Raw genomic sequence first — 18,776 nt, forward strand, 5'->3', positions numbered from 1 at the left:
CTGCTCATCCCTTCCTGCCGTGTGCAGGGTGCTTTGCAGGGAACAAGGAAAATAAAGCGTAGCTCACATGCACAAATGCCTCCCCCCATCTGCTAACATCCAAATATTGCAAAATTTGAAAGAAAAAGGCACTTGAAGGCAGGATTGGGTGCTGAAGGAGGTTTACTTCCCAGGTTTGGGTGGTAAAAGCACAAAATCCTCGCTATCTAACCACGTGGTGAGTCACGTTGGCATAAAGTCGGTGACACCTCCCAGCAGCGTCCCTCTCCTCCCCATACAAGAAGGTGGCTGCGGGCAGCCACCACTGCCACTGTACATTGCACAATCCCCTATACTGTAAGACTGGGTAAATATTGACGGGTGACTTTGCACTTTGTATTCGCCACTTGTGGAGCTTCCTTCTCCTTTCAAGACGTGCATGCGGAGGCCAGGAGGATGGTTGAGTTTGCTCCTCTTTCCGTGCCACTGCAGAGAAGGCTTCAGACGGCATCGGTGGTACAATGGGTCTTCAGCTTCCTAGGTCTAGGTAAGAGACATTTCCTTTTCCTTCTCTGAGAAGCCAAAGCAGCTTTTGCCCCAAAACCTTCTCTACCTGGCCCCGAAGAAGACCTGGGATGGAAGGTCTGGGACCAAAGGGAAGTGGCATTAAAGGCAACTTCTGGGAGCCTGCAGTGAATCCCAGGCCATGTTAGGAGAAGTGATTTGCAGCAGACTATGCACTCGCATGTCTGGCCGCATGAAGAGCAGTGTGGGAGGCCCTGTCTCACTAAAGCAGTTCTTTTTTTTCCCTTTTTTTTGTGTTTTTAGTTTCTTCTCGCCACCCGATCTGAGCGCAGTGGCACTAGGGAAGCGCATGGCTGCATGCCTGTGCATGGGAGCATCTATGGGTCTTACACAGCAGCTAAACCTGTGTGGGGTTTCAGCTTCTGCTCTCTAGGTTTACTGTTTTCCTGGTCTAAGGTGCTGCCCTGCTCAGTGTTAGTCATGAAAAATGGCATTTGCATGCCTGAGGGCTACTAGGATGGGAAGGGCGTGAGGGACTCTGCTTTGCAACTCTGGGAACAGACGCTTCACTTTAAAAAGATGCCCCTGCACACCCCAAAAGGGCACTTTTCCACGAAAACCCAAGCAGGTTGGGTACAAGACACGTGAGCAAACTGGGATGCAGGCAAACTCGCTACTGTGTGAGGGCATTGGGTGCTGATGGAAATAAAAGGCATGCAGTTTTGGATAGGAAGCAGTGGGCAATCAGGAGATGGGAGACCCAGAGGCAGGTTATCAGAGTGCAAATGGTCTGGGGTGATTTACAGCCCATCTGGAGCCAAGCTGGAAGGTGACTCCTAGAGTTTCCCATTGTTGTGTCAATTCTTAATCTCAGATGGGATCTGCCTAAAGCTTCTGCTTCATTGTGGCAGATTAGCTGTTGGCTAGTCCCAACACACAGAGGCAGATCTTTGTGTGTATATGGGTCCTCCCACAAAAGCACCTCCAAAACAATACCTGCAAAGAAGGCATAGGCTGTGCTTCAGAGCCTCATTAAGTTTCTGAGATGGTGCCATTCAAACTCTGCTGCAGACCTGCGGCTGAATGACCACCTCTGCACCAGCATGGGATGGACTGGAGCACTGGGCCATACTGGTCTGGACAGCATAGCTGTTTGCATGCTTCCTGGCATAGGTTTGGCCCACGCTAACTCGCACCCTTCGAAACTACACGTTGGCACAGTCTGGGCAATACCAGAGGCGAGGAACCATTGCTGGTAGCCAGGATTGGTGAGGCTGCCCTTTACTGGAAGAGAAGAGAACCTGCAACATGGACATGGCTGGGCAATGCTGTTCACCTGCTGGGTCAGCAAATGGGCTCTGCTGAGTTGCTTTGGAGACGTGTAACCAGTGTGGCCCCTTGTGTTGCTCTGGGACAAGCCAGAGGACATCCCTCTCCAGATGGAGGGGTCATTCTGGTGTGGAAGGGGTAGCACAGGCAGCTGAGCTGCCACAAAGCATGGTAATGGCAGGGCAGAGCACAGGGCAGTCGGTGCCATCCTGTACTTGCGTTACAAACCCTGGGGCTCTTCTAGTTTAGCACAGATCCCAGCTGTGACCAACCTTTCCCTGAGCACTGGGGTCCACCTTGCAGGAGGAGACATGGGTGTTAACAGCACAGGGGAGGGGAGATCTGGCAAAAGCCATGCAGCCTTGGACCCAGCTGGCCAGACTGGGGCATTTTGGGGTGCTCTGTATCTCCCTCTCTGCCCCTGCACCCAGATTCCCTTCCATGGTGCCTGTATGGGATGGGGCATAGCAGAGATGTGGCTCCAATGTGAAGCAACACATCCCCATTCCCAGCATGGATGCAGCTGGGACTTGCAGCGCTTTTAATGGTATTTTCCAGCAAAACAACTTGCACTGTAGGTTTGCCCCTTCTTCTTATTGTGTCCAACCTGGCACTTGACTTCTCCATGATGGAAAAGACTGCTGGAGCCAGCAGAAAGACAGAATGGGGGTCGAAACCTCCACAGTCAGAGGGCAACATGCAGCTGCTCAAAACACAGGCTCTGCCTCCTGCAGGGAACTGCAGCTTGCTCCGAATGAGGATGAGACCCAAACCCACACCTCCTCCATGGCTGGCCTTCCAGAGGTTACTATCTTTCCCTTAAACAGGTTTACTTTGATTTTGGTGGGGTTTTTTTTCTTTTTTTTTTGTGATACAGTCTGAAACCAAAAACAGTTAAGAAATGTTATAAGAAAGGCATTAGGAAGGTGATGACCAAACCTTGTGGAGCATTTCCAACTGGTTTAATTCATTTTACAAAGTTTCTTTAAGCCTGGAGCTTTACACCCAAAAGCTCCCAGTTTAACAACTGCAAAAGCTGGATGCTAAGGAATGCCCTTAATTTCATCTCATGAGCTGCCAAACACCCTGTGCCCCACTCAGTTATAACCCTCAGGCACAGAGATCACACGTTCCATGGGCAGAATTATCTCTGAGAGATTCTTGTGCTTCTGCTGCCAGAAAAGGGCTCCCGAAATCACAGTCAGCAGCAGCCAGACATCTGCACAGCCCTTCTGCTGGAGGTCCCAGCAGCCGCCGCTCGGCAGCACTGGTTGCAGGCAGCTGTTGCTATGGTTGTGCAAATGCATCCCCAGAGAAGCCAAGCGCCAGGCGAGGGGCTCATTCATTCTCTGCAGGGTGCTGGATGAGTGCGGCAGCTTGACCCTGGTGCTGTCAGGGAGCTCTGCTGCAGCATCTCTTACAACAGGCAGGCATTGCCTGCACCGTGGGTTCTCTTGAGGATGCTCCTGGCAACGGCACTGAGAAAAAAGGTGCCATTTGCTTCAGATGCTGGCAGCTGCTGGAAGGTGAGGGCGCAGCGCAAGGACGGGATGCAGGGAATGGAGTGAGTACCCCGTTGCCTTCCCACTGCAGGATCCCAGTACTGACCAGTCCTCCTTCCTAAAGTGGAGCCAGGCTTTTGCAGGCCACCAAAATCAGCGGGCTGGTGCCCAAACCTGCTGCACCGCTTCCTGCTCCCTCTCTGATATCCAGTCTCCATGGACTTGGACATGGGCATCCATCCAGTCACACCATGCGGAAGCATTAGTGTAGGGCTGAACCCATGCAAATAAGACCTGTGCACGCCGCCTTTGCAGATCCAGCGGGTGGCACCCAGCCTTTCAACTCTCAGTCAGCAGGGTTGGCTCAAAGGGCATCTGGTGCCAGCATGAGTCAGGCCCCCTTGACAGCTAAGCGTAGTCCACAGCCTGGGAGAGCCTGTGCCAAGGGGTTCAGCATCTGTGCAGGCTGTCACTGTCAGGGACTTCAGGCTGGCATCGGGGACCTCAGCAATGTGCATCTCGCAAACCCTCCTGACAACTGCAGTATGGATCTGACTCACTCTGGGGCTGCTGCGACGCCAAAACATCTCTTTCCATAGGCTGGTGTTTAACCTATTTCAGGCTGAATGAGCAAATGCTGGGTTAGCAGCAATGTTGGGCTCAGCAGCACTTTGATGGGATGTGGTCCCTGTTTGGACATGGCCAGAAAAGTCCTCCCTGTGCTTTGTAGCCTATGGCTCACTTTAAGCCCATGGCATATATGTGTTGTCTGCGATATGCCCATGTTTTCATCCCCGGAAGGACTTGCAGCTCACAACAAAACTACTTAACACAAGATACCCACCACAAAATGCTTCGTTTTTGCTCTGAGCTTCTTTGAGGGAGCCCAGTCGAGGAAACCACTTGGCCCGTGAGGGGATCCAAGAAGGCCATCACATCCACATGGATGCGTCTTCTTTTTGCTGACTCCTGTATGGCCATGGAGATGTGAGGTGCTGGCTCCTGGATCATGCAAAGCTGCTCAGGAGCACCCCTGGTCGACAGGCTGGATGCAGACCTTCATGGCCCTGCAGTCCAGGAACGTCCCACGACGGCTTCACCCAGAGCTACCCCTCACCATGGACAACCGCGGACAAACCTCCTGGCACGTGGAGGTTTTAGGGTCAGGTTTAGGAGGTTTAGGGTCTGTAGGGAGCTTTCCTTCTTGTCAGGGGAGCTTTGGTTTTGGGTTTAGTTTGAAGGGGTCTCTCTTCACTTTCCACAGCAGAGTACACAGTGCAGCACCTAATCGCAGCCCAGCCCAGGGTTCTCTGGCCATTTTCACATAACTGAACTGATGCGGTTGCAAAGACATGCCTGATGCCCTCAAACCTCCTCTTGCAGCCCATGGTGACATCTGCCTTGAAAGACCTCCATTTAAGGGCTTAAGCTGTTCTATGGTGATTTAGCATGTGCAGCTGGGCTACCTCACAAGAGTCCAGACCTGCAGAGGGAGGAGATGAGGATCATGTCTGTTTGCAACCATACCCCCAAACCTTCCTGTTCCTCCTGAGTGTACAACCATGGCTTGAGAGATTGCAGCCTGAGGCTGGGAATCAAGGGAGTTACGGGGGCAGAAAGGTGGAAGGTAAATATTGTAGTGATGCTATGGCTGAATACTAAAGGTAATTTTCTCCTCTTTCCCTTAAAGAATACTGTAAAGGCAGTGAGGCAGAGCCATGTTATAATCACACCTCATTGCCACTTGTGTGCCTGATGCACCTGCAGCCCCCGTCCTCACCAGAGAGCTTGCTCTCATGGAGAGCTTGACCAAGTTGGGGGTTGGACTTAGATGGTGTTTAAGGTCCCTTCCAACCCAAACCGTTCTCTGATTCTAAACTGGGGAGCTTGTCTGGCTCTGCAGAGCCCTGGCAGCTGATGGGGTTCAAAGATGGGTTTCTAGTGAAATGGGGACTTGCAGGTTTCCCCCTCTCCCCATCATGACACAGACTGCCATCTCTTCCAGCGGCATTGCTGAGACCTCACAGCCCTCTGTAGGTTGCTTTGTGGGCACAGTGGGTTGTACATAGGCTGGAGTTTGGCCCCAGGAGGGAGATATCTGCTGAAGTTCCCTGGCCAAGAGCCTAATGCTATGTTCGTGATATCCTTTAACGTGCTTGCTGGCCGGTAGCCCAGAAAATGACACTTGTTTGTAGGAAAGCAGATACTGAGGGAAATACAGGTCTTGTCTGGTCCAGGAAGCTCTGAAGTGGTCCCCAGTCCATGGAGGGACAGGCAAGAAGCCCTCATCATTCCTCATTTTCCTCTTGGGATGATTCCCCTCGAGGGAAGAAAACAATGATTATGGGGAACAGCCTCACAATAGGAAAATATCCCTGTTTGCCACCCATCCCTTCTGCCCTGTCCTGCAGAAAAGAAGCAGAAGGGGCAAGGAGGTGGCTTTAGGCTGTCCTTGCTGCCCTGCCTCTGGAAGATGAGCCGTGGAGGAATGGGAGTGTGTGTTGCCCTCCAGCATGGATTCAGGAAAGACTTGGGATTTGCAGGAATAGTAATAGATCTTGGCTCCTGGCGCACAGTCCTTCCCTCTAGCCCTTCGCTCAAATGGAGGCAGAATTTGGCCCTTTCTTGGGTGGGGTGTTATTTTTCAGTGGCTTAGAGAACAAGGAGACTCTGAGATGTGAAGAGTCACCTGTGTAACCTGAAAGAGGCCCACGAAGGGACCGTGGAGCTAGGCTGGAGAGCATGAAGTCCTGGGCAGTGGGGCTGGTGGTGGACCCAGCCTGAGGACCTGACATGGCTTTCAGGAAGCAGCAATACGTCTCTGTGGCAAATACCTTGCCACTGGTGGTTCAGAATATCTCAGTGTTTAACCGATGGGATTGCAATGCCTCTGCTATGTTTTCATTGAAGAGTCTGAGGACTTGACACACAGACATCTGCAAGAAAGTTGGAAGGGGGACAGCGATGTCCCTTGATCCAAGCAGCTACGGTGACTTCCCCTTGCACACCAGAGTGCCTCCTTCTCACCAAAATGCACCCATAAATAATCACGTATATGCCTAAGGCTGGGCTTGGTTTGGATGCACACAGTAGGATTTAACTGTACATTTTCTGGATCTTTCCTGTCTCTTTGGTCCCTTCCACAGCAACTTTCAGACTGAGGGTCCATTCTGGGACAGGGATGGGCTCCTTTCCCACAGCAACCAGGACCCTGTAAGATTTTACAAGCACCAAGAAAAAAAAAAAAAAAGAAATCTTAAGATTAAGTGAAGGTCACTCTGTGCGAATTCTGCCCTGCAAAAAAACCCCATGTTGAATCGCAAATGAGCCGAGGGAGAAATTAATAATTATATAATTGCAAGATAAAGCCTCACTTGGATGATAAGTGCATGGATTTGGACCAGAACAACTCCTTCATGTTGCAGAATGTACTTTGAGCTTTGCACGGTATGATAAAAAGAGAACTATGCATCGCATGGTTTTGCAGCAGACCTGGTGACCTGGCTCCCAGGTGCAGTAAAATTGCAACCTCCGCTTTGTTCCTCGAGCAGTTTTTATGTGTCAGGTGGACCCTGGAGCTTCATTTCGTGTTGTATGCTATTTTCCTCAAGCGTTATAAAGACTGCGTCTGTGGCATTTGAAAGGAGTGGCGCCAGGTACAAGCAGTGTTTGCTCTGCGCTGGAGGATGTATTGCAGGTTAGACCTGTTGCTCTGCAGAGAGCTGCAGTGTTTCCCCATGCACCGTATTAGTGCCTACCCAGGCGCCTGCCACAGTGACTCTTCCTATATGAGGACATAAGATCCCATTTCAGCTTTAAGAAGATTTAGGATCCTGCTAGATTATTGCTTCCCCCCCACCCCACCCCAGGATTTATCAGTACCGTCATGGCAGTGTTTTAAAAAGGGGCAGGGATTTGGTTTTACACGCAAATCTCTGGGATCAGCGTGACTTATCACCAAAAAAAAGACTACAAATGAGACCTACTTATTTATGCTTAAGTATACAAACAGGAGGTACAAGAAGGTCTTAAATGAGAGCATCGTATACCTCTTCCCTGATAGGCCTTAGCTGAGATGAGATGGAAAAAGCAGGTGCCAGGTCACTCCCAAAGATGAAAACCCAGGTCCCAGAGAATGAGGGCATGGATGCATCTATCTCACAGCTGAAGCTGAAGATGACATCTCCATCCTCATGTTCTTCAGCCTCGGGTGCCAGATTTGTGATGAAGTCCCAGAGAAGAACACAATACATAACCCACCACAGATGATGTAATCCATGAGCTGAGGTTTTTTTTAGTTCAGTCCACCTTCCTAGACAACACCAAGGCTTCCAGGGGGACAGAGGGAGAAGACTCAGCTCTTCCCAGGCACTCTTTAGGGCATCCGCTTTACCAGGTGGCAGCTTGGTGGCCACCAGCGCTTCCCAGTCTCTGCAGACAGCGTTGGGCTTGGGTGGGATTTGATGTACCAAGTGATGCTTGTTTGCACACAGACTTGTCTTCTCTTGCTCCTGTGCCAAAACACAGGGCATGAGGGAGGTGGGAGGTAGACAGCCAAGCTGAGCACTTGACTGGAAGCAGCTCAGAAAAGCCTTTAACGACTTGGGAAAGTCCCAAGTCATTTATGTCTTGGGGAATGAAATAGCATTCTTATAAAATCTGTGATGGCAAAGAGTTGAAAGTACTGAAAATCCTCTAGAGGCCAAGATTAGAACTGAGAGTGAACCCGAGAAGTGGTTCAAAATCAATAAGAAAAATTCTCAATAAAGAATAAGCTCTTATATGTGGGAAGATAGAAAATTAAAAATTCAAGGCACAATTAAAATGGGGAATCAATAGCTCAGGACAAAGCTGTTGGGGACTGTACAGACAGAGCATAGTGCCCCGCTTTGCTGCTGTTGCAAAATGCCAGGTGTCATCAGTGGGTATTAACAGGAGTTTTGGGGTAAAACATGGGCATTTTCATTGCAGAGGTCAGACTGGCTCCAGAGAAAAGCCAGACAGCAAAGGGATAGAGAGCTGATCCGCGAGGACCCTCTGGATGCAGTGAGGTCCATCAGTCTTCTGGGAAGACATGGTGGCCTTTGGAGAAATAGGTGGTTGCCGCAGGGATGGTGCTATGTTGCTCTCCAGGTTCCTGAGGCAGATAGGAAAGAAACCACCGTTTTGCATCAAAGGTGCCTTTGCACTGATAAAATAATTCAGCAGAAAGCCCAGAGAAGGCTTGGGCTCCATCCCAGGTCCAAACAGGTCCTTTCCCAACGCCCACCTAACCCAACTGCCAACTCACTGTGTGGCTTTTCTCTCAGCACAGTGCTGCACAATTGCCTACATCGCCCTCTTCTTCACGCGTTTTTGGCTGGTCAGTGCCCTCTACACCGTATGGTGGATCATAGACAGGGAAAAACCCAGCAAGGGTGGGAGGCGGATCCACGCCCTCCGGAACAGCGTCATCTGGAGGTACATGAGGGACTATTTCCCCATCACGGTAAGTGCCACCGATCCCATCGGGTCTTAGGAGATTTAGGGACCAACTTTGCTGTTCGGAGGCAGGTCTGGGGCCAACAGTTTTGGCATGGGGTGATTGGAGGTCAGAGTTGAAGGATTGCCTTCCCAGCTCCCAGAGTACTGCAGGACCCAGAAAAAATGTAGACCACTGTTTTCACAACCCCATCCTTTAATCATCTGCCTTTTACACATGCATTTAACCTCGCTGCATTTCAGGAGTTAGGGAAATCGCCCCTTTCCTGTCTTCCATGTCTATATTGCAACACTCCTGCTCTTCACATTGCTCACCATTTACCCAGTGGACACAGGGCCAAGTTTTGACCAAATTCCAAGAGACCCTGGTGCCCCGCAAGGTCAGAATCCCCTTCTTCTGGGGAAGAGGCTGGATGGGTAAAGCTGGGTATGCACTGGGCAGTCTCACAGAGTTGCTGTTCCCCTGAGAGGGACTTCTGTGACATTTCCAGGTTTACTTTAATGCATGTGGCAGGCCCTTGCCCTTACTCTTGATCTGGTATGATCATTAGCATGGCATGAATGCATGGACCAGCACGAAATCCTGCCTCAGAGCAGCCACAAGTCAGTACAAATGTGAGCAAGGCAGCAGGAGAGTTCATGGGCCATGCGAGGGAGTTTCTAGGGTAAACCAGGCTATGGGAATTTGTAAAATAATTTGCTCTCTACAACTACCTGAAAGAAGGCTGTAGTGAGGGGGGAGTTGGTCTCTGCTCCCAAGTCACCAGTGACAGGACGAGAGGAACCGGCCTCAAGCTGCGTCAGGGGAGGTTTAGGTTGGATGTGAGGGAAAATGCCTTCCCTGCCAGAGCGGTCAGGCCCTGGCACAGGCTGCCCAGAGAGGTGGGGGAGTCACCGTCCCTGGGGGGGTTCAACCACCGTGTAGCCGTGGGACTTGGGGCCATGGTTTAGGAGGCCTGGGGGTGTTGGGTTGGGTTTGGACTTGGTGATCCGAGAGGTCTTTTCCAACCATAATGATTCTATGATTCTATGATCTATAATTCTTTTATTGAAACATTCCTGTTGAGGGGACTCCGAAGGGATGCAGACAGGTGTGCCTCATGGTTAGAGGCAGCCTGAAGTCAGGAGCTGGGTGCTGCAGTCCAGGTAACATGAAGTGGGGAGCCCAAACAGCCAAAGAAAAAACAAAAGCCCAGGTTGAGAGCGTGTCCTGCATAGAGTAGGGCCTGGGATAAGGATTAGGGGGAGCTGGAGCAAAGAGAGGACCAGAGATGATATCTCCAAGGTCGCCCATCAGGTTTGCAGCTCAACCAGAAATGAGAGCCAGCTCTTTCAAATCCCAGCCCTGCATTTCAACAGTAAAGTATGAGGTTTCTCTCTTCAGTTTGTCAGGGATAAAACCCCACACATCCCCAGTAAAACACACCCCAAATTGTCAAGGTCTTGGATTGTAGACTGAAAGATTGGTGTGGGAGGAGATTAATTTAGGGCAGAAGTCAGGGTTGGGCAAAAGATGAGAAGATGAGGTCTGCCTACATCTCTCCTACCATTTCTGAGTGGATCTTGTGCATACTTGTGTTATAACAACTCAGATGGGCACACCTGCCCCTAAATGATGGTGCTAAAACCTATCTTCTGCTGTCACATCACCTCCTTTTGCAGGCCACAGGTCAGTACAATATTGACCCTAGTGCTGCAGGTAAAACAGAGGCTGTGCCAAGTCACAACCTGGTTACACAGACAGTGTGTCCAGCAAATGTTGCTCCTTTGCATCAGAGTGGAAACATCACTTGATATTAAAACAACCTGCCTTGACTGCAACACCATGGATATACTTAGATCTGCCTGTAAAGGCATCACCCCCAGGATACTCCAAAAGCAAATGTTGCAAATGTTTTTAATTTCCCTGACTTCCATTCCCCTCATTTTGATTTTCATCTCATCCCAATACGCTTCTTGGGTCGGTGGAGGTGAAGGAGCAAAGGGCAGTGTTGTCCATCACCATGTCTGGTTAGTGGCACACAGCACTGTGCAACCTGGGAGTGCCTCTCACCAGACCTGGGTGCAACTGGTAGAGATGGATGTGCTGGGTTGAACCAGGCCGTCACCCTCCCTTTCCACTGCTGTGGAAAATTCAAATAAAACCACTTAATTTTGTGCTGGAAGCTGGCATAAGCTAGCCAAACTTCCCGTGTCTCAGCTGGGTGAACTGCATCTCCCTCAGCCTCTCCAGGACCATCTGTGAGAGTAGACTGACTCTCCCATGTCCCTGCCAGTGACCTACTGCCACTGAATTTCTTTGCTCAAGGGCATGGCAGAAAGTGATGCTGAGGACTTGCAGTGAGTTATTTTATGGGTAATCGCAGAGCTTAAATTGTGATTTTAAGGGCTTCTGGGTGAGCTTCAAAGCAAGGCCCCAAAGAGGGTTATCGTATTCTTCTGGGGAAGAATGGGAACACATCCCAGGAAGCCCGTGGTGAGCTTTACCATAAGGAAGAGGAAATATTTTATGACATTTAATAAAAAACACCCAAGGGGCTCCCAAAAAATTATTCTCAAGGTTGTCTTAGAAAATGATAGAATTGCCATAAGCTATTTATGTGGCTGTAATGATTATATGCAATATATATTCTGTAAATCATTTGTGGTCATAAGCTGCCACTTGGACCGTGTTGTACCAACCTCTCTGCTAAAATTTAGCTGCCGGCTCAACCCAGAAACGCCTCCTCTTCCTTTGGAAGGCCATGCAAACCCCCTCCTGATCACCACACCGCATTGTCCGTCTGTCCTTCCCTCCCTGGGCGCCACTGCCCGGCAGGGAGGGCCTGGCAGGAGGACCAGTAAGACCAGTAGAGGGAGCACGGCTGCTGGATTTGGCTGCAGCTCACCGGGCGAAGGCAGGGAGGGTTTAGTGGAGCTATCTCCCTGCTGGTCTGGGAGAAGTCAGAGGGGGCTCTGCAAAAGGACAGCAGAAAACAAAAATGTAATTAAAAGTGTATTATAACCAAGCAATCACATAATATTATTTCCTTAAAACATTTTCTCAGTCTTCCACTTCCAGTTTGTTTGCTCAAGGACTTTCTAAGCCAAAATACAGGATTTAACAGCCCTTGCTGAATGCATCTGCCACCTTTTGTCACTACAAGAGCACGGAAAAACCTCTTGGCATCCCCAAAATCCCGCGGCAAGGAGCTCCCCAGGGGAACCACACAGTGTGAAGACTTCCCTGCTCCCTGCTTGTTTCACTGGAGACTCCACGTTTAGCCCAGGCAAATCCTATCTCACCTACTGGTTTTATACTCTGTTATATCCCCCGTCTGCCAGCTTTTTTCCCATCTAAAAAGCCCAAATGTGTTTGCTTCATTGTATGAAAGGTATTTCATTTCATACCTCCGAGCACAGGTCGATTTGTTCCAAGCAGCGTGGCAGTTAAGCATCGTAAATATTGCTTTTGTCATCCTGTATGCTGCTCTCACAAGGAGCTGAGCTGAGCTGTTGGTCTGAGCATGCACAGCGGGGTGCTCCCGAGGACCTCGCACTCGCCCAAAGCCCCAGCCAGAACAGGGGCACAAGGGGAGTGGGGTTTGGGGCGACAGACAGGGTGGGCACCCAGCACCCTGGGCCGTATTTATGTGTAGATTGAGTTCATTCAGGCCTGGAGGATTAGTCATTCTGGGAAGATTAAATGTGGCTCCTCATCCTCACAGATTCTGGCAGCAAAGTTAGTGTGGCCAAGCATCAGTATCTGGAGGCAAGAAGAGCTATTTTATTTTCAGAAGTGGCATTAAATGCTGCCTTTGAAGGATCCCTGGGCACATTTTCTGTCGTGGAAGCAAAGAAAGGTTGGGAAGAGCATCTTTTTTCCAGGGATCTGGGCAGCATGAGTCTGCACTTTGCTGCAGGGAGTGTTTGGCGTGAGGGAGCGTGCAGGCTCCGAGCCGTGCCTCCGCAGCGCGCGCAAGGAGCACCCTCTGCCGATACCACCCTTGCACAAGCACTGCTTTGCTGCTCAGTTTATTCCCCTCAGAGCTAACTGTATTTAAATTAGGGGTTTGGGACTTAAAGGGTCAGGCAGGACCTGAGGGAGTTTGGGTGATTTCAAAAGGGGGATGAGAAAAAAGCACAGAGAATCCAAGGGGGAGTCCAGTGCATTGCCCACAAAAGATATTTCTGTTTCATCCCCCTGTATTTAAACCCTGTTCTAGCCCATCTTTTTTATATACCTTCATGATAGGCCTGCAATACATGGCTGAGCTCAGCTGGGTCTTAAAATTGAGGAAAATATACCAAAAGGTGCAAAACAAATCTGTGATGGAGCAGTTCATCCTGGAGGTCATCTCCAGGCATGTAGAGGACAAGGAGGTTATGGGAAACAGTCAACATGGATTTGCCAAGGGAAGATCATGCCTGACCAACCTGACAGCCTTCTATGATGGCGTGACTGCCTGGGTCGATGAAGGGAGAGCAGTGGATGTTGTCTATCTCGACTTCAGTAAGGCATTCGACACTGCCTCCCATAGCATCCTCACAGGCAAGCTAAGGCAGTGTGGGTCGGGTGAGAGGACAGTGAGGTGGACAGAGAACTGGCTCAACAACAGAACTCAGGGGGTCGTGATCAACGGGGCAGAGCCTGTCTGGAGGCCTGTCACTGGTGGTGTTCCCCGGGGGTCTGTGCTGGGTCCAGGCCTGGTCAGCACATTCATCAGTGACCTGGATGATGGGACAGAGCGTAACCTCAGCAAGTTCGCTGATGACACCAAGCTGGGAGGAGCGGCTGATGCACCCGAAGGCTGTGCTGGCATCCAGCGAGTCCTGGCCAGGCTGGAGAGCTGGGCCCAGGGGAACCTCGGGGAATTCAATAAGAGCCAGTGCAAGGTCCTGCCCCTGGGGAGGAACAACCCCCCGCACCAGCACAGGCTGGGGGGGACCTGCTGGAGAGCGGCTCTGCTGAGAGGGTCCTGGGGGTGCTGGGGGGCAGCGAGGTGACCCTGAGCCAGCACCGGGCCCTTGGGGCCAAGGGGGCCAGCGGTGTCCTGGGGTGCATGGAAAGGCGTGTGGCCAGCAGGGCGAGGGAGGTTCTCCTCCCCCTCTGCTCTGCCCCAGTGAGGCCACATCTGCAGGGCTGCGGCCAGTTCTGGGCCCCCCAGGTCAAGAAGGGCAGGGAACTGCTGGAGCAAGGCCAGCGCAGAGCGGCCAAGGGGATCAGGGGCTGGAGTATCTCCCTGGTGAGGAAAGCTGAGAGACCTGGGCTTGTTCAGCCTGGAGAAGAGAAGGCTGAGGGGGGTCTCATCAGTGCCTATAAATATCTGAAGGGTGGGTGTCAGGAAGATGGGGCCGGGCTCTTTTCAGCGGTGCCCAACGCCAGGCCAAGGGGCCACGGGCACAAGCTGGAACACGGGAAGTTCCACCTGAACATGAGGAGAAACCCCTTTGCTGTGCGGGTGCCAGAGCAGGGGCACAGGCTGCCCAGAGAGGCTGTGGGGTCCCTTCCCTGGAGACATTCACCCCCCGCCTGGACGCGGCCCTGTGCCCCTGCTCTGGGTGTGCCTGCTCCAGCAGGGGGTGGGACGGGATGAGCTCCAGAGGTCCCTTCCAACCCCTGCCATTCTGTGATTCTGTGATTTTGTGAACAGATATCCAGTGATGGCTGCTGTGGGTTGATGTTGCTTCCAGAGAGGTTTTGGATACCCTTCTCCATCATTTAGCATCTTTATTGTGAAGGATACACCCAGCGTTACAGTAAAAGCAAGTTTCTCCATCACACAGCCAAGTGAATGTACACCTTCACTGCTTCTTCTCGCCATCCCCATCCCCTCCTGCCACTGCAAGGCTGATGTCTACCAGCCTCCTTTAAAGACAAGGTGCTATATCAACCAACCTCAGCTGAAGAGCACCATGGACATGCAGAAGGGGAGGACTGGGGTGAAATGGGGAAAATATAAGCTTGACAAGAGCCATCTCTAGAGCAGACAAACAGAAGTCACTGTCTCTCTTGCTGACTATAAGTTGAGGCTGAATGCTTGGCTTAAGCAAGACATTTCACCTTCAAATCACACAACCTGGGTTACGAGTTAAACCTAGCACCTGGAAGCTAAAATGAAGGTCTTAGAACTTAATTTTGTCTTCAGGTGCTGTCATGATTTAGAGCAACCCCAGCAGGTGCCATCTCACCAGCTTTATTCAGGGCAGCTTGAAAAGTGCCTGCTGTGTGGAGAACGTCCTTGTGGGCTTCACTGCACTGTTTTCCCCTCACGAAGAGCCATAAGACATTTCTTACTAGCCTTGGGGTTATCCAAGTGCAGTAGGACCTTATTATCTATAACAACTGGCAGAGTCCCAACCTCTGTCGTTGCGCTCGGAGACTTGCTGGCACTTTGTTGGCGTAACTAAAATGAGTTATTGGAGAATTAGTTGACCCCTAGGACCTGTGATTTGGGATGGCTCCATCCCATACCTCATTCATTCTCATAACTGCATAAACCATGACGGGGGTTATTTGCGTATGTCACAGTGCTAGGGAAGTGAAAGGCGTTGCAGAGAGGGGACAGCCTGTTTGCATGAACCAAGCCCTGCCAGGAATATTTTCTTTCTTTTCATGGAGGAGTGGTATTATTTGTAACTGGGGATTTTGTCGTGGCCTGTGACATTAAGTATAATTTCTGATTTCCAGCAGTCTTGGCCGCTCACTTTGCTTCCTTCTGTCTGCTGGAGGAGAGAAGAGGGATTGTTAGGGCAAAAGCAAGACATTGCCAAATGGCCCAAAGCCACCTCTCTTTTTCTGAGAAGCTTCTCTGTCCCATGTCGTGGCCCTCTGTTCTCTGCCCTCAGGTTAAGTAAGAGAGTGGCCACTGCCAAGGTCAGGTGCACCTGACGACTGTGTCCCACCACCCGCACTGTCAAGCAACATGCTAAGCCACTGGATAAGGAAGGTCCTACAAGAACTCAAAAGCAGCATCACACAAGAACAAGGGAAGACTCAGGCATTTTGTAGTTGCCATCCTTGGGGAACGAGGGTGATGAAGTCCCATCCTAGCTCAATTTAAACCCACCTGGCTGGTCAGACTCCCTGATTTTTGCTGCAAACCCAGCTCTGACCTGGCATTGTGGCACCTGGAGAAAACCCCAGTGCCCAAAGACTTCTTTCTCCAACTGTCCCTCTCAGACCCTTGTCATTGCTGGGAAATAAAACCCACCTTCCTTGGCAGCTGCTGGCAGTACTCAGATATTTCCCCTTCCTTTGGTCTCTCATCTAGGCACCTTTGGGTGGGATATCCACTCCTCTTTGCCTTGGCCCAATTTCTTCTTTGGATCTGGCTGCATTTCTGGATTTCTTTGCTGGATTTCATCCCGCAGAGAATCTGGCTGCACGTTTTGTCTTGCAAGAGATGCTCTTTGGAGGTGCCCGGGTAGACAGTAAGAGACCTGAGGATTTGCTTAGGACAAAGTTGAAAGGAGGTTGATCCTTCTTAAGAGCAGATTAATGAACATAACATCTTTGGAAAAAGAGTTTGGGGCCAGAGGAGGATAGAAATACAATAGGAATTCAATTTGGGACACTTTAAATGAAGAAGGCACAAGCTTGTGCTCTGCTCTGTGAATGGCTACAGGGGTGAATCCATACTACTCCCTGCCTCCCACCACGTGCTCATCTATCCCTAAGGATGCGATGTCATGGCATGCCAGTGCTCTCCCTGACTACATGTCCCCTGGCATGCCAAGCACCGTGCAGTGCTCATACTAATTTCAGCTTCACTTGATCTAATTCCTCACTTAATGACTTTTTAATCCCTCCAGCCCTGCAAACAATGCTGGCTCAGGGCCTGGGTATCATCTCCAGGGCATGTTGGAGCACCCAGCCCTTCAACCCGTTCGACTCTGGGAGAATTTTATTCTCCCAGAATGGAGAATACTTTCCTCAAGCATTAGTGCACCAGCCTCACATGGGAAACTGCCTGTCCTCTCTCTTCCTGTGATTTGAGGCAAGACAGTCTGGTCCGTAGGGGGCAACCAGGAACCCCCAGCCACATATTGAGGGGTGGATTAAAGCAGCCTTGTTAAACCGGTGCTGAACTCCTGTGCTGGTACAGTCACCCAGAAGCCATAATTCCAATTAGCTTAATTCCACTCCAAAATGAATTTTAAAAAAACCAACCAAACAAACCAAAACAAATACCAAACAAAGGCCAGTTTAATTCCAGCTAAGAGCATCTACTTGGGGTGTTAATACTGTTTAACTAATCCAGTTTAAAATTAATTTGGATTAATTTGCTTGAGATCCTTGCTGGTACATGGGCTCTTATCAGAGCTCCTGAAAGTCTGCATTTGCATTTCCCTAACATGGCTGACAGTGCGTGGACCAGGTCTCACCACTACTTTGCAGGAGCTGGGGGAACTGGGGCAGGGTTTCACCCACGTCTTGGACCCACATTTGAGTAGACAGAGTAAAGGGAGGTTTTTGCTACAGAGTAATCACCGTCAGCACCGAACAACTGTAGCTATCAAAATATTTCTCCAAGGAGGAGAAGCATAAAGTAGACCTCATCCTTCAAAACACAAATTTAAGTTCATTTGTTGGGAAGGCCATGATCACCCCACATCTAAGACCTGGAAGGACTCATAACAGCTTTGACAAAGGGTCATTACCGCTGTCAGCAGCCAAGAAAGAAGCCAGCATTGCAGCCAGGCCAAGGAGAAGCTCAGGGAAGTGAGCAAACCCATAGTTCAGTTTGGAAAGCATAACCCAGTACTTTGCCTTTGGCCCATGGGCCATATACATTAATTTGGCATCCCTCAGACACCTCCGATTGAAAAGCTGCTCTTGTCTTATCAAGAAAACTTCAAGTCAAGCATTTGCCTCACTTAAATGTTTATGCACAGACCGGCTTGGCTGGATCCTTAAGTCCTTTGACAATTTTTAAAGGTTCAATTCACCCAGAAAGACCAGAGCAGCAGATGCCATTGGGTGGGTGTGGAAAGGAGAACCTGGCCAAGCCAGCAGGGAGGAGACTTACACCCCCCTGCACCTCAACCCCCACCCCATTAAGCACTTTGAGGCTGGAGTGTAGGAGAGATCCAGGGTGTGCTGTGTCAGATATTAACTTTCCTGGCAGTTTGGGAACAGAGATTGACCTCTGGCAGGAGGAGAGGAAAGAAGTAACTGAGCAGTGGGAACAATCCAGATGGGAGGATCAAGTTTTTGTGTTAAAGAGTTTCCAGAAGGAGAAGGGTGGTTTAGAGTCCAGGGGCCTGACCTTCTCAGTCTTGTACAAGCTCTTTGGTTTCTCTGTAAGTTCTGGCCAAATCATCCTGATAGAGTCCTGATTTCTGCTTTTCACAGTGTCAATCCAAAAGTGAGCAGACACTGTGAAAAATTGGGACCTTCTATCCCCTCCTTTGCTTATGCTCTGGAAGGAGCTCAGTTTAAAAAGCTGAAAGAGGCAAATAATTCAACCAAGTCACTAAGATGTGGTCAACACTACTGCAGGGGCCAGCTCTTGCAGAAATATTAAGTAGCCCCACCAACTCCTGAGTGACCAGACGCCTACCATCTAGCTGTCCATGGCTTAGAGCAGGGATTCAAAAATCACAGAATCACAGACTGGCTGAGGTTGGAAGTGTCCTCTGGAGGTCAGCTGGACCAGCCCACTGTACTCAAGCAGGGCCACCCAGAGCTGGTTGCCCAGGACTGTGCCTAGATGGTTTTTTTAATATCTCGAAGGATGGTGACCCCAGAACCTCTCTGGGCAACCTGTGCCAGTGCTCGGTCACCCGCACAGTGAAAATGTGTTTCCTGATGTTCAGAGGCAACCTCTTGTGTTTCAGTTTCACAAAATCACAGAATCATTAAGGTTGGAGAAGGCCTGTAAGATCAAGTCCAACCATCAGCCCAGCACCCCCAGGCCTCCTAAACCATATCCCCAAGTCCCACGGCTACACGGTGGTTGAACCCCCCCAGGGACG

General features: G+C 50.4%; 1 protein-coding gene across 1 annotated transcript in view; it reads left to right on the plus strand.

The window, feature by feature from the left end:
* Positions 1 to 274: 274 nt before the first annotated feature.
* MOGAT2 (monoacylglycerol O-acyltransferase 2) overlaps positions 275 to 18,776 on the plus strand; it is a 28,973-nt gene continuing 10,471 nt past the window's right edge. Inside the window, exons 1-2 of the mRNA XM_075112597.1 lie at positions 275 to 526; positions 8,645 to 8,823. Of these exons, the coding sequence (XP_074968698.1) occupies positions 436 to 526; positions 8,645 to 8,823 (270 nt within the window). The 5' untranslated portion in view covers positions 275 to 435. The remainder of the gene's footprint in view (positions 527 to 8,644; positions 8,824 to 18,776) is intronic.

This window comes from Phalacrocorax aristotelis, chromosome 1, assembly GCF_949628215.1.
Source record: "Phalacrocorax aristotelis chromosome 1, bGulAri2.1, whole genome shotgun sequence".
NCBI lineage: Eukaryota > Metazoa > Chordata > Aves > Suliformes > Phalacrocoracidae > Phalacrocorax > Phalacrocorax aristotelis.